The sequence below is a fragment of the Egretta garzetta genome, unplaced genomic scaffold (assembly GCF_000687185.1).
Source record: "Egretta garzetta isolate BGI_Z169 unplaced genomic scaffold, ASM68718v1 scaffold655, whole genome shotgun sequence".
NCBI lineage: Eukaryota > Metazoa > Chordata > Aves > Pelecaniformes > Ardeidae > Egretta > Egretta garzetta.
The window spans coordinates 1,200,049-1,213,244 of NW_009259716.1; the positions used below are offsets into that span (position 1 = coordinate 1,200,049).

At 44.5% G+C, this 13,196-nt stretch overlaps 1 protein-coding gene across 2 annotated transcripts in view; it reads right to left on the bottom strand.

The window, feature by feature from the left end:
- The window catches only part of VAV3 (vav guanine nucleotide exchange factor 3), a 136,919-nt gene that overhangs the window by 72,674 nt on the left and 51,049 nt on the right, over positions 1 to 13,196 (bottom strand). For both annotated transcript variants that reach the window (XM_035894485.1, XM_035894484.1), the window contains exons 11-14: positions 11,650 to 11,736; positions 11,111 to 11,196; positions 10,604 to 10,736; positions 10,171 to 10,280 (exon numbers count right to left, since the gene is read on the bottom strand). In XM_035894485.1, coding sequence (XP_035750378.1) covers positions 10,171 to 10,280; positions 10,604 to 10,736; positions 11,111 to 11,196; positions 11,650 to 11,736 — 416 coding nt within the window. The remainder of the gene's footprint in view (positions 1 to 10,170; positions 10,281 to 10,603; positions 10,737 to 11,110; positions 11,197 to 11,649; positions 11,737 to 13,196) is intronic.

The window sequence follows — 13,196 nt, forward strand, 5'->3', positions numbered from 1 at the left end:
ACCAAACGCACCAGCAGGACCACTGAACTTCGGGTCGCAAAACTCCATCTTATCTCTCTACGAAATACGTAATTACTACAGATAATGTGTCCCAAGAGAATAAGTAACAGGCTAGGAGACAGTTTACTATAGCTCCTTCCTTCTGTTTCCCCATGTGGGCAATAAGCACGTTAAAATCCCCATCTTCATTCCCAGAAAGGCCGTATTTCTAAAGATATAAACAATGCAAAACCTCCTTATTTCACAACTGATAACGTACTGCGTACACCCCCCCTCGGGCGCCGTGCCCTTCAGATGTTTCAGCAGCAGCTTTCAGGCATTAAGAACTACAGCCTCGAGCTTGCTTTGCACGGACGTATTACTGAAAGCCTATGGCGCCAGCAGAGCTGACAAAAACACAATAAAGGGAAAAAAGTATTATGTTGATTAATTATATTCTTATAGCAAGTTTAAATTTTAACTAGGAAATTAATGAAATGCGAGCAACATTGCCTCTACTGAAGAACAGCAGACAAAAGGGAAGAGGTGGTGTTATAAAAAGGTAAAGCATGGAAGGAACTGCAACCTGCGGCCCTTGGGCCCCGGTTACGGACTCCGTCTCGCCACACAGCACGAGCAACACGAGGGTACCCAGCAGCAGAGAGCACTGGGACTCTGCCGCCTCGGGGCTTCATATTCTGCAAGGAGTTAAAGGAAGGAGACTCTGGAACACAGCACAAATTAAAATTCTCCTCTTGCTTTTATTCTGTATCTATTTACTATTACCTTTAATGCTACCGGTTAGAAACTGTAGTTTAAACAACCCGCCCTTGAGGTCCTGTCCGCCACTAGTGGCCAGTCCTTCTGTCTTTTTTGCTCTATTTTGAGGGCCATTTCTTTTAATTGCTTCCTTGGCAGCTTTTCAATACCAGCTTGACTTCAGCAATTAAGACCTGTGCAGATTCCCCCCACCCCTGGGTCCAGGCCACGGAAAGCCGTTGCTTATACCCAGCACAACCATTTCAATTCATGTTGAAAAAACACTTCTCCGCAGTAGGTAATTAACAACTCAACTTTTCCTTCCCAGACTTCAAGTATTTTTAAATTAAATTTATTTTTTCTTAAACTGGAAGGAAAAATGTATTACAGGGGGGGAAAAAAAAAAAACCTGAAAAACATTTGATATTCCTCAGATACTTGCACATCATTTTCCACCACGAGAAGCACGTACATGCTGAATTGCAGGAACTGCAGCACATACAGGAAAATAAAGACCAAGTGCCTCACACCCAGAGAAACGCAAAGGTAACCCTTTGCAAAGGGATCAAGAAAGCTCCTTTCAAGAGTGAATTAGCTGCAAAACCAGACAGGGTACCCACCCACCAGAGCAGGCACTGACCCAGACGCTATTGAGTAGATCCCTTCCGCTAAACACAGGGGAAGCAAAGGTATTGTGAACACGGACTACGTCGAGCTGTTCTTCTCAGGGGACCGATGATAAACCTGACATGAGGCCAGAGATGCTCCTCTAGACCATCACACATCAGTGGTGCTGTCAGTCTGGATAGAAGAGGAACCTCCTCTTCCCCCAGCAGCAACCCACGTGTTTTCCTGAGCATGCTGGAACAGCAGCAAGCCCCAGGTACTCGTGGGCTGGGAACCACCAGCAGTCACAGGTTCTGCACGGCAGCACGGTGAGGCGGCTGCCCTTTCTTTGAGGTTGACATTTTCCCCCAAACAGGAGAAACACGCTAGGAAGTTCTAACAATACTTCTTACTGTTGGTTTTGACCCATTTTCACACAAACGCTACTTAGGTCAGGTTTTGAAGATCTTTTTCCCATATCAGTCTCTTCAAGAAATGTAATCATGTCACAAGAAATTACACAGGCTTCGATTGTACGTAGTAGTTTGCAAAATACCCCGTAATTTAAGAAGTGCATTACGTTTGAAAGCAGGTAGCCATTTCACTTGACTAAAACTGGCTTCAGAGAATCGTTAACATAAGGATGCCCTCCTGGGAGCCCAGAGGCACGACAAGGAAGCAGATGCATGAAGCATCAGATACGGAGTCTGAAGTGAATTGCAACTGGTTTAAGTATTAAAAGAAGAAACACTACGGGGAGCTCAGACAGAACTCAGTACCTTGAACTCTCCTCAACTTGCAACCCAAAGTCAGACCTTTGCATTTAGAGCTGTTATTATTCTGCACTCCATGTCATGCGACGGATAATTTAAAACACCTCACACAGAACTGTTCAGCATTATGGACACCCTGAGCACGAGCTGCTGAAGAACACCTTACGTCCTTGTGACATGAAGTCGGACGCTGTATTCTTGCCTTATGGCACAGGTCAGTAACACCTGAGGACATGGAAAATTTTCATTCCAGTTTTACTTATTGTACCGATGTTGGACATCACTGCAGAAAATGCATCAATAAGCCCCGGTGTCCCTTAGGCTTTCCTAAGTTATTAATTGCTGACAGGAATTGTCTATGAAGACCTCCTAAGCTAAATTTCCTGGTTTGTGTCAAAGTGACCCCTTTCAAAAGGTTACGTCCCTCGGCAGTTGGCCCTGGCAGCTGGTACCAAGCACCTCCCAAACTGCTGAAAATTTAACTAGGGGATAGAATATAGCTGCCGCTGGTCACACACTCAAATGTTTCAAGTACGAACATGGACAGCAGAAGTTAAGAAACAGAAACCATGCATGTTACTGTGAAACACGACAAAAAGCTTTCAGCCAAACCTCCTATGAAGAAGCTGGTCCCAAGAGCTGCTCAGCCTCACTCCGCCGACATGCAGCAGACTTCCCTCAGCATCCTGCTCCCCAAAACAGCGGAACCAGCCTTACAGTGGCACCAGCAGCTCTGTGCCACTGGCACCATCTCAGCTGGCCACTTCACACAGCGCGCTGCCGCCTAACAGAAAGGCATTTGTGTAATGAAGTAATGAAGTAAGAGCAGAGAGACAAAACCACAAATACATAACGTGTTCTCAATCCTCACAAGGATTTTGTTATTTACTGTAAGAAGGTGAAGCAAGAAAATGGCATCCTTGAGGGGAATGCTCGCTAGAGGTGGGCGATGCCATTTCACGACGGATGATTTCCAGCTTCTTCTCTAACTTCTCTTCTCAGGAGCGATGCTGATTGCTTACAGCTAATTCATTTCCTCTGTTCCAGCCAGGCTGTTATATTTCAGAACCATCTTTGAAGACGCTATTTACTGAATTAATCAATCAATCAATTCTCCATATGCTAATACTCAAACATTCTGGCTTGCCACATCAAAGAGCCTCCATCAAGACGACATGTTATATAATTAAATTAACCATATCACAAGTAAATTGTGCGTTTGATCAAGAACGCACAACTTCTAAGACTTTGCTAGGAAATTTGCTTATTTGATCATATGATGAGTGGCTTTTTTGAGATCAAGGAAATTATCTTGTTAACTTCTTGGAAACGTACTGCATTGTTCCAAACAAGATAATGGCTTTCCTCCTTCCTTATCAGCCTCCTTCCTTGACAAGCAGGGGAGATGGACTGCTTTGAGCTAATCTGTTCCTCTGTAGCATTTTTAAACACCACCTGATAGGAACAAAGCGCTGTCACACATCGGTGTTTGTAAATCAAGAGCATCAATACTTTATGTACTTTAATGTTCACTGGCTGAGTCTTATTTGTGAAAGTTCTGTGTCTTGCAAACCCAAATTCACAAAGTTGCTTGTCTTGAAAAGCTTTAAATATTTTATCATATATTTACACTTAACTGAAGACAAATGTCTATGTTTTGGAGTTTAAAAAAAATGTAAAAATATAGGATGTATACAGCCATCAACTTGTAAATTTCTGGACAAGCACCTAAATCTGCTAAGAAAAAAAGGTAGTGCTGGTTTGCAGGGGGAGACTGGGACATCTCTTCTTGCAGCCCAAGTATCAGGACAAACATGCAATGCAGCATTCCACGTTTAAAGACTGAAAAAACCCCTAACACCTTGTGCAAAACCCAGTACCTAGGTGGTGGCACTTTGTTTTTATGATGTACTGTCACTACGCTGTATTTCACTGTATTTTAAGAAACCTTATTAATTTTCATGGTAACATACCTCACATGTTGTAAGACAAGTTGTAAAAACAGAAGGACTGGGAAATCTTTGATTTCTCTGTGAACCAGAAGACATAACGTCAAAGTGTATTTATCATCTCCAAGCGTTTACATGCTGTTTTCATAAATTCTGTTTTGCTTTCACGTTCTATGCTGTCCTTACACTGCTCCCTTAATCGTACACAGAACCTTCACACAGCTCTTGCTGTGTCTGGAATAATCTAAAGAAGTTGCATAACTATAAATGTATTGTGAATGGTTGCTACAACCCTGAAAAACAGCTGAACAAAACCAACTGGAGTCATAGCAAAGAATAGGCAACCCTTCTTTGGCAGGCCTGAACCTGGCACTCACTTTTGCAGAACTGAAATCTCTGCTGATGGAGAAGCCCAGGCAGGGACGTTTGGTTACCACTTTGGTACCCTGCGTGACGTTGGTGGAAGTGGAACACCTTTGCAGAGAAATGCAGCAGATAGCCAAGGCTTTTAAAGTGCTCTGCTAAGAAAGCTTCAGTTTAAGGTCAGTGTTCAGTATGTCAGAGCTCAGATGTTCTCCAAGTAGTCATCTTAGTGCACATGCATCATTAACGTGCTATCGGAGGGACAGCTCTGTCTGAGCTGAACCTGACCAACGCCATCAGTCACGGAGTGCAAACCAGATTTGGAGATAGGTGTGCTAACAGGCAAGAGAACGCTTTCTGCCTCCCTTGTTCCTTCTGCTGATTTTCATAAAAATCCAGAGAAGTCAGTGAGCTCCGTCTGCAATTTATGTAGCTCGCCTGATCTAAAGTGTTGCGCACACCCATCGGGTTTGGGAATCGGGGGAACTGGGGATTATTCCTTACTGTGAGATGATGTGTTCTGCATCCCTGGGCTACAGGGCGTGAATTTATGGCTAACAGAAACTGTAGTTTTTCACACACGTATTAGACAAGACCAAAACTTATTAGACTAGACCCGAGCTGCTGCACGAACTCCATCGTGACCTAAAACCTAAAAACAGTGTGATTGAAACTAAAACCACTGATTTTTTTCAGGGCTGTACAGCTTTCATGTCTGAAATCTCTTTTACTTGGATATGAAAAACAAAAATCAGATTCATTAACTTACTAAGGCGTTCCCTAATCACTACAATGAACATGTGTTTCCCACTGGTTTTTCAGGCATCACTAATTAGATGTGACGTTAACATTGCGATTTCAGTAACAATGTCAAAGCAGAAACAACAATCACGGTACTTCTGAAGGTGAAATTTTAACTAAGTACATTAAAAAAGGGCCTGCTCCTCCACCTGCGAGATGCTTCCATGCACTTCTCAGTTTGTGAGAGCGCTGTTGAGTAGAGCCTAATTAAAAGGCATGTTACAACACCGGTGCATGAGACTTGGCAGTATTGGTCCTGTGCACCTTGAAATCCAGCAGCACCAACCTCGGGCTGACCCAAGCCCTGCAGGAGGCTGAGGTAGACCATCTCCACACACCCCTTCCAGCCTAAATTCTTCCGTGTAATATGTTCCTGCTTGGGAATAAATACTGAAGCCAAGTCTGCTGATGGCCACTTCTAGTGGATTACAAAGCACAACTGAGAAACCAGAGAAAGACTTAATTAAATTAGCAAACCAGACATCACGATGGCAAAATAAACGTGGCACAAATCAGCGTAAGGTATCACACGCCGTACTGCACTAAAGTATCCGGATACTAAGCCAGCGGGACAGCAGGGTACGTGGCCTCTCACGGCAAAGGTCTCTGCCGCGGCAAGGACGCCAGCCCGCGCCCGCTCCCCGCTCCCCTGCCATCAAGCACCAAACCACACACAACGCAATGTTCCGTGGGTGGAAGCAAGCATTTGGTGCCAGCATGAGACAGCTCCCACTAACAGCCAACACCTTTTCTTTCAGTATTTATTCTATCGGCTCATGATGAAATGAAAGAGAATTAAATTCGTCACAGCAATGGTGACAAAAGCAGTGGCCACACAGTAAGAAATTAAGCCCGGTAATTAGTCAGCTAAGAAGTTCCAAAGCAATGTAACTGGGGCACACACACGCGTGCGATAGAGAAGGACGGCTACAGCTTTCAAGGATTTGTTCCTTTTAATAAAGAATGCTTAGCATAAATTCATCGGCACGTGTATTAGTCAACTATTTTTAAAAACAAGCATTTTTAAAATAAGAAAAGTATCTGCAGGGGAGCTTTCTGGGGGAAACCAAACCAATGCTCCTACCTTGTGGCATAAACTGAGTAACACAGAGGTATCAAATAGTTCATGTAATCTGTGGGTATTTTATGAGACATCATATACTTGTTCTGATTCCTCTGGTTGTTTTTAACACAGGGGAAAGCTATTAGAGAGGAGATGCTCCGCGAAAAATCTAACACACTTGGCTCACACTCGCAGCCAGGTTCCGAGGTTCTTCATGGCTCGGTTACAGCAGGTAAACCACACGCTCTACCACTCCGCTGACGAACCTTCACTTAATATGCGATGCCTCTGATTTGTCGAGTGATTTGGTGCACTAACCCGGCTGCTCACTTCTGTTCCTATCAGATACAGAATGACTTTGCGTTTAAACCAACGCCACTTGACAGGCTGGATTCAATTTGAAGGTCCCAGGCGCAGCGCCGCAGGCTCGCCCCTCGCCACGAGTCTGCCCGTCAGCTTTACAAAAACCTCTTCAATTCATCAGGTTTATGGGTCCAACCAAAATTTCGGCTTCAAGAACTTGACTGCGATGTTAACTGTGCTGCCCAGTGTCCTACTTCATTTTACGGTCATCTGGAAAATCCAGCACTCCCAAATAACCCGCAATTTTGAAGACTGTACACAATAAACTTAAGGAAAAAGAAGGAAAAAAGCAGGGGGGGGAGGGGAGGTCGCTCAGCCTCAGCTCTGGGGAGTTCTGTGAATGGGTCGACAGCATCAACCTCAGTGCAGCTGCGCCACAGAATCGGTGCCGCTGAGGATGTAGGGTAGGAACAGGCTTCACCAATAACCCTCATTAAACCCCTAGGAAACACAAAAATGGAGGTGTTTCGGTATTACATATTTTCTAAATACAGCAATAATCTCAGGACAACAGCAAACACAGACTGTAGCAACAGAACGGAATAAAAACTGTAAGAGCCATTTCCTCCATTTCTTATGGCCAGTGACCCATTATTCCCAGCAAAACAACTCCCCACAGGAATGACAGAGCTGCCCACCAGGTAGGATACTTGCACGGGTTTGTGAAACTCATTTTCTAACAGAAACGTGCCAGTCCGAAACGGAACGCTCTGGGAACTGCACTGGTATTTCATCCTTCCTTCCTTTAAAGCTCTTCCATATCCAGTGTGCCCAACGTATTCCCGCCCCCCAAACCTAAGCCAAGCCCAGCCAGGGAAGCAGCGTGCCCCTCTGTGTCACACGCCATCAGTAACAGAAGCTTCCCCTGCCCGGAGACCAGCTCTCGCCCCAGTGACACCAGCACCCCGACAGTAGGCGCCTTTCCAGCAAAGGAACCACAGTCACTGCTGCTCATACGCTGGTATAAACACCTAAGCTCCTAAAAAATAAAAAACTACAGCCTAGCTAACATAGTCATGCCAAAAAAAAACTGTTCTAGTGGCAACAAGGTTAATTCTTAATTTAAAGATAATAAGTGAGATCCTAATTTGTTCTCTTGTTGTGTTCTTACATTAACACCCGCACAGACCTGACTTCATACAGAAAGCTACCCCAAAGGCAACAAAACCGCCGTGAAACGTCTGTCAGGAGCTTAGCAAACAACACTTCTGATAATCAAAAAGAACATAATTCACTCCAACTGTGCTGGTTTTGCAGCCTCAGTAAAATTTTTAAATAATGAGAAGTATTTTGCCCATAGAAGCAGCAATTATAATTCCGTATGGTGAACAAACGCGCAATTTCAATCACGGCTGCTCTTCAGCGTGGACTCGCGCGCGAGCAGGTAACCTACACACGGCAGGCAGCGACGCCCGAAAGCAGCAAATCCAACCAGCCCACCGCTCGCAGCGCTCCGCCTCATTTAGTCCCAAACACAAACTCCTGTCCTCGCACACATTAGGCCACAGTCATCGCTGCGCACACCCGGGCAGGCCTTGGGACGGCTGCTGCGGGGAACTCGCCGCGCAGTCAAACCCACGTAGCAGAGTTGGGGGAAAGGTACAAAAACCTCAGAAAGCACAGAAGCTGCCCGTTGTTTTCAGTCTGCATGGCTGTAAGTACAAGGGAGCAAAAGCATTGCCCCGTGCAAGTAACGCCACGACATCGTGTCGCCCCTCGGCCCTGGCCTGCCGCAACCCTGCCGCCCCCATTCCCATGCCTCTGTGTTGCGGCCCTTGACCACGCAGGAGGAGGTTCAGCTAGAGGTACAGGTGTACGAGAAGGACCAACACCCATGCAAGACAAGGCTGACACCACCACTCTCGTTTCCAATGACCAACGCCATCTGCCCAAGAGGAAAGAGTAGCACATTCACTTGTCAACCCTTCGGGTCCTGTCTGTTCTGCTCAGGCAGGGCAAGCGGCAGCAGTAGCCCCCTGTTGGCAAAGGCACGCTCATCAGCACCTCTCGAGCACCTAACGCTGCGTCAGGGTGTGCGGCTGCACGCCCCCACCGCGCGGGGAGGTCCTGCACGGAACCGTAAGAACGTTTGGGAAGAACTAAGAATACGCCCCGGGATAAACATCGCTCTCCTGCGGCTCGCCTTAGTCCTCCGCTGACTTTTGTTTTGTTTGGTTGGGGTTTTTTGTGCGCTGGGGCCAGGAGCCTGAAGACAGATCAACAGCTGCAATGCTAAAGCTGACCAATCCCAGTTCCTCATGCTTCTCATACACATTTTATCTGCGTTTAAGTAACGATCAATAACGCCATTACAGGAAGCGCAGCAGGGAGAGCACGGGGACAGGCAGAGGCGAAGGGCTCCGCTTTCTGCACACGTACAGGTATGCACCTCTTCCCATCCCCCACTACCCCACTAATGCTGCCCAGTCATTTTTCCCGAAACACGTGCCATTTTTGTCATCAATAAACATCCGCAAGATGGGACCCTAGTAACCAGGCCTCGTACTGCCTGTCCAGCCCAGGCTCTGCTCCCTCATCTTTTCATTCACATCATTAGCTATAAATACATATATATATATATATATTTAAAACCTTAGTGGGATGACTACTAATGAGATATATATACATATATATATATATATATATATAAAATGAGTGAGTTTCACTTGTACCAGCTCCTAGCAGCCTTTTCTCCAAACCCACAGACCTTTACAATCACCTCCAAACCAATCTTCATTAATGCCACATCTCTATTTTCACTGGGAGTACCTCGCTCCCCCTCACACTTTCTTTTTTTTTTAACCATAAAGCAAGCATCACCCTGTCAGCCAATTCCCTCGTTCACGTGTTTTAAATTTAATCAGAATAGCTGAGGTGTCAATAACGGTGTTTGTCTTTCCAACAAGAATCAGAAATGAAGCTCACGCTGCATAGCAATAACGTAAGCCGCAGTGCTGCATCCAAACAACTTTTCAAGAAGTCTAAAGCAACCTCCCATTTTAGTTGAAAACATATAAAGGACATATAACATATTAAAAAACATATAAAGCCTTTGAAACTAAATTTAATAAGCCAAACAACTTGATCCAAATACTAAACAATAAATTCTTTAAAAGCCACTAGGAAAGATGCCAGGATCCCCCTCAAAGCATCAGCATCGCCTTTCAAAAAATATACTTTAATTAATCAAAATAAAGATGGGAGGGGAAAAGTGTCACTATTGTGTTAGATATGTTTTGCTACAATAATTAATATTTCCCCCAGCTGCTTAAGACAGCATTACTAGAACAGTCTCAGCAGCAAAAGTGGACAGTAACGCATGGCCTAGGGTGCCCTCTTCCTTTTCCAAGAGGAGTTTCAGGGAAACACTGCTCATGAAGACGTCGGCCAGCTGTCTCTCAGCGAGCCAAATCCATCAGGTAACTAGGCGGTATTAAAAAACCCAAACAGGAACTGAAGTGATGCCCTTGCACTTGTGAGGAGCACCATTCTACCTTAATGAAAACGTACTTACAGAGCCATCTGGAACTGCTCGAGCCATTTCTTCTTCAAGTCTTTAGTTTTGCAGTAGACTTCTAAACCATTTTGGCCTTGGATATGGATGAGGTAGAAGCCGTAAGACCACTGCACAAAAAGATGGGGCAATACGAAGGTCATCAGTTATGAAGAAAGAAGAAAAAAATAATAAAGCAGCGTTCACGTGGTCCTTCATTCCCTGCTACTGGGAACAGCAGGACCATGTTACTGTGTTCACTTAGGAACGACTTACTCAAGCGTTTTAATTACAGAAAAATAAACAAAGGTGAAAACCCTGAATGTTCGCTTCAGCTTACATTTAAAACATAAAACTTTGTAAATAAATTGTGTGTATATTCTGAACACCTGCAAAATGTTTCGAATTGCTGCTAAAAATATACATTTTATATAAATGAGCAACAAATATTTACCTTCTTGTTTTCTTTATCAGTAGTGGGGTTATTTGTAATTTTGTATTTCTGAAGATCTATTATTTCCTTCATTTCATAATTATCCCCTCTCCGTTTGCAAACAATTACAGCGAGATCAAACAAGAAGATATGCCTAGGAAAACACAAGATAAGGATTGTTAAAAACACTCGAGAAAGCCAACACGCAAAGCCGTATTTCACACACCCTTGCCCATGGCACCGAGTGTTTTTGAAAGTGGACGACTCAAGTACTGAAGAAGAAAACAAAACCCACTCAAAACACTTTTGCTAGAAAGCTACTGCTTGCACGGGACTCAGGTGAGCTTTCATGGTAACGCCATAGCTCCCCGTGAACGACCCCGCAGATTCCCTCGGCAAAGGCTGGACGCACTCTGCGAACGCACAGCGCAAGGGGAGTACGCTCAGGATCACCGAGCTGACCTCAAATCTGAAAGGGAATGATTTTACAGGGGTTTTCCCAGCGAACACCAGAAGTCGCGCCATCACCTGTCTTGCCTCGCACGCTTGTCTATCGTAGTTATCCTTATTTCCCCGTCACCCTGGGGTCTTCCGTACTGTAAGAGGGAGTGATTCTGAAACAGAAGTCGTATGTAAGATTCAGTACAGCAAAGGCATCAAGGTGATGACACATTCCAGCGTTAGCCACTCACTCCTTTTACCCCAAAAAAGGACTCTTCAGGCCTGAAAGCAGCATCTTCTCCTCACTACCATCTAAACTAAATACAATAAAGAATCGGGCCGTTCCATTTTGGTCTTCAATGGGAATTTTTTTCCCATTACAAAAACACCTGAGTCCCTGTACAAATGCAAACCTTTATGCAAATATATTAAACTCCAGACAGACCCCAAAATAGCAGATTTCTGTACTTAAATATTTGTGTCATTCTAGACAAAGCAAAGCACACTTAAACTTAAATATCACCAAGAATATGATAATCTCCTATGAAATAGGGGAAAAAATACTTCTAGAAATATATTTGACCAGAAGTGACTTAAAAACTGTGTAAATGAAAAATATCACATACCAAATTCTCTATTGATAGTTGAAACTGTCTGATTTCACGGAGTGTTTCATTATCTCTCTTCACTTCATTTACATATTGAGCCAAGTCCTGGAGCATCAACAGAAAAAGGGGAAAAAAAAAAACAACCTTTTCCATAACAGACCACTTTAATACATTAGTTTGGCAAATTCACTTCTAATTTTGTCTGTGACTGATCAGCATATTTAGTCATTTATTTTAAAAAAAAATAATCTTTAATACTGAAGAATTAGCAACACGTATGCTAGAAGAAAAAAAGCCTCTCCATGTCTTCAACTGTATTTGCACCTTTCTTCATCAGATCTACTGAAACACAAGCAAGAGAGAAACGTAATAAATTGTAAAAAAGGGCTGATTTTTTCTGAATTTTGTTAATGTCTTATTTTCAAGATTAAAGATGGAAGCAATGATTTACGCAGCACACTTCTGGTCCGAAAAAGCAGTTGACATCCAGTATCTGAGAGCAAGACGGACGGTAAACAGACCGTGTAGTAGAAAACGCACGTGAGGCAGCTCAAAAGCAGCACAAAGGCGTCAGCGGAACGCAAGCCTGGGTGCTTATTAGGAGAGCAGCAGCGACTGCCCCGGCGGCAGGATCCTGCTCCCGCTGCTGCTCAGCAGAGAGAAGCCCATTTTAAATGGGGCTTTTAATGGGATGTACTACCTGAAGTCGCAGGTTGAGATCATTAGCATCCCCTTTACCAGAACAGGTCGTGTACACATTTCATGAAAACCGTTAAAATGCTCTGAACACGTGTGAGGAACGGGGACAATTTGCTGGGGCTTCTCTGTTTATGGCTGGAGATGAGGAGTGAGCAGGAGTGGTAATTGGTAAGGTCAGGGACGCGGAGAGCGGCGGCTGGGAAAGGCATTCTGATCTTCACAACGTGCTTTTACAGTGTCCCTTCAGCATGGTCACAAATGGGGAGGGTGGGAGAAAGATACATCTTCTTCCTAAGATGTTTGCAATCAGAACCTAGGAATAGCTGCAACCATTGTACTACCTTCCCAAATGAATCTGTGCAGGGTACGTCCACATCAGTCCTGAAAGAGCTGGTGCAGAAATTCAATAGCCTCTTTTCTTGCTGCTAAGAGACATCTGGCAGCATAACCCTTCCTAGAAATTTCTTTTTTGGGGCGCAGTACCACTCTGCTGGCAGTTTGTCCAAAGATGTTTTATTTGCAAGCAGACATACCGGGGTTTTTAGAACCAACGCACCGATGCTGCACAGTTACTTCTGCTACACCAGCAGGGGTTACTGTGAGAGGACAGAGTAAATCAGGAGGGAAGCAATGCCGGAGCCTTAAGGAGAGCTGCTCATACCTGGGGGGTTTGTGGCTTGGGGGTTTTTAATGGGCTGGTTATGTCCTGCTGGCCAGCACATACCTGCCATAGCCACTCTGGCAAGAGATTTCTTAATTGGTCTTTTTCAGTCTACCAGCCACCAAAACCAATGAAGCAAGACAGCAAATGGGAAAGAAAAAGGCGTGCATGGCGAATAAAAGCCCAGGTTATTTTCCTAGCCCGT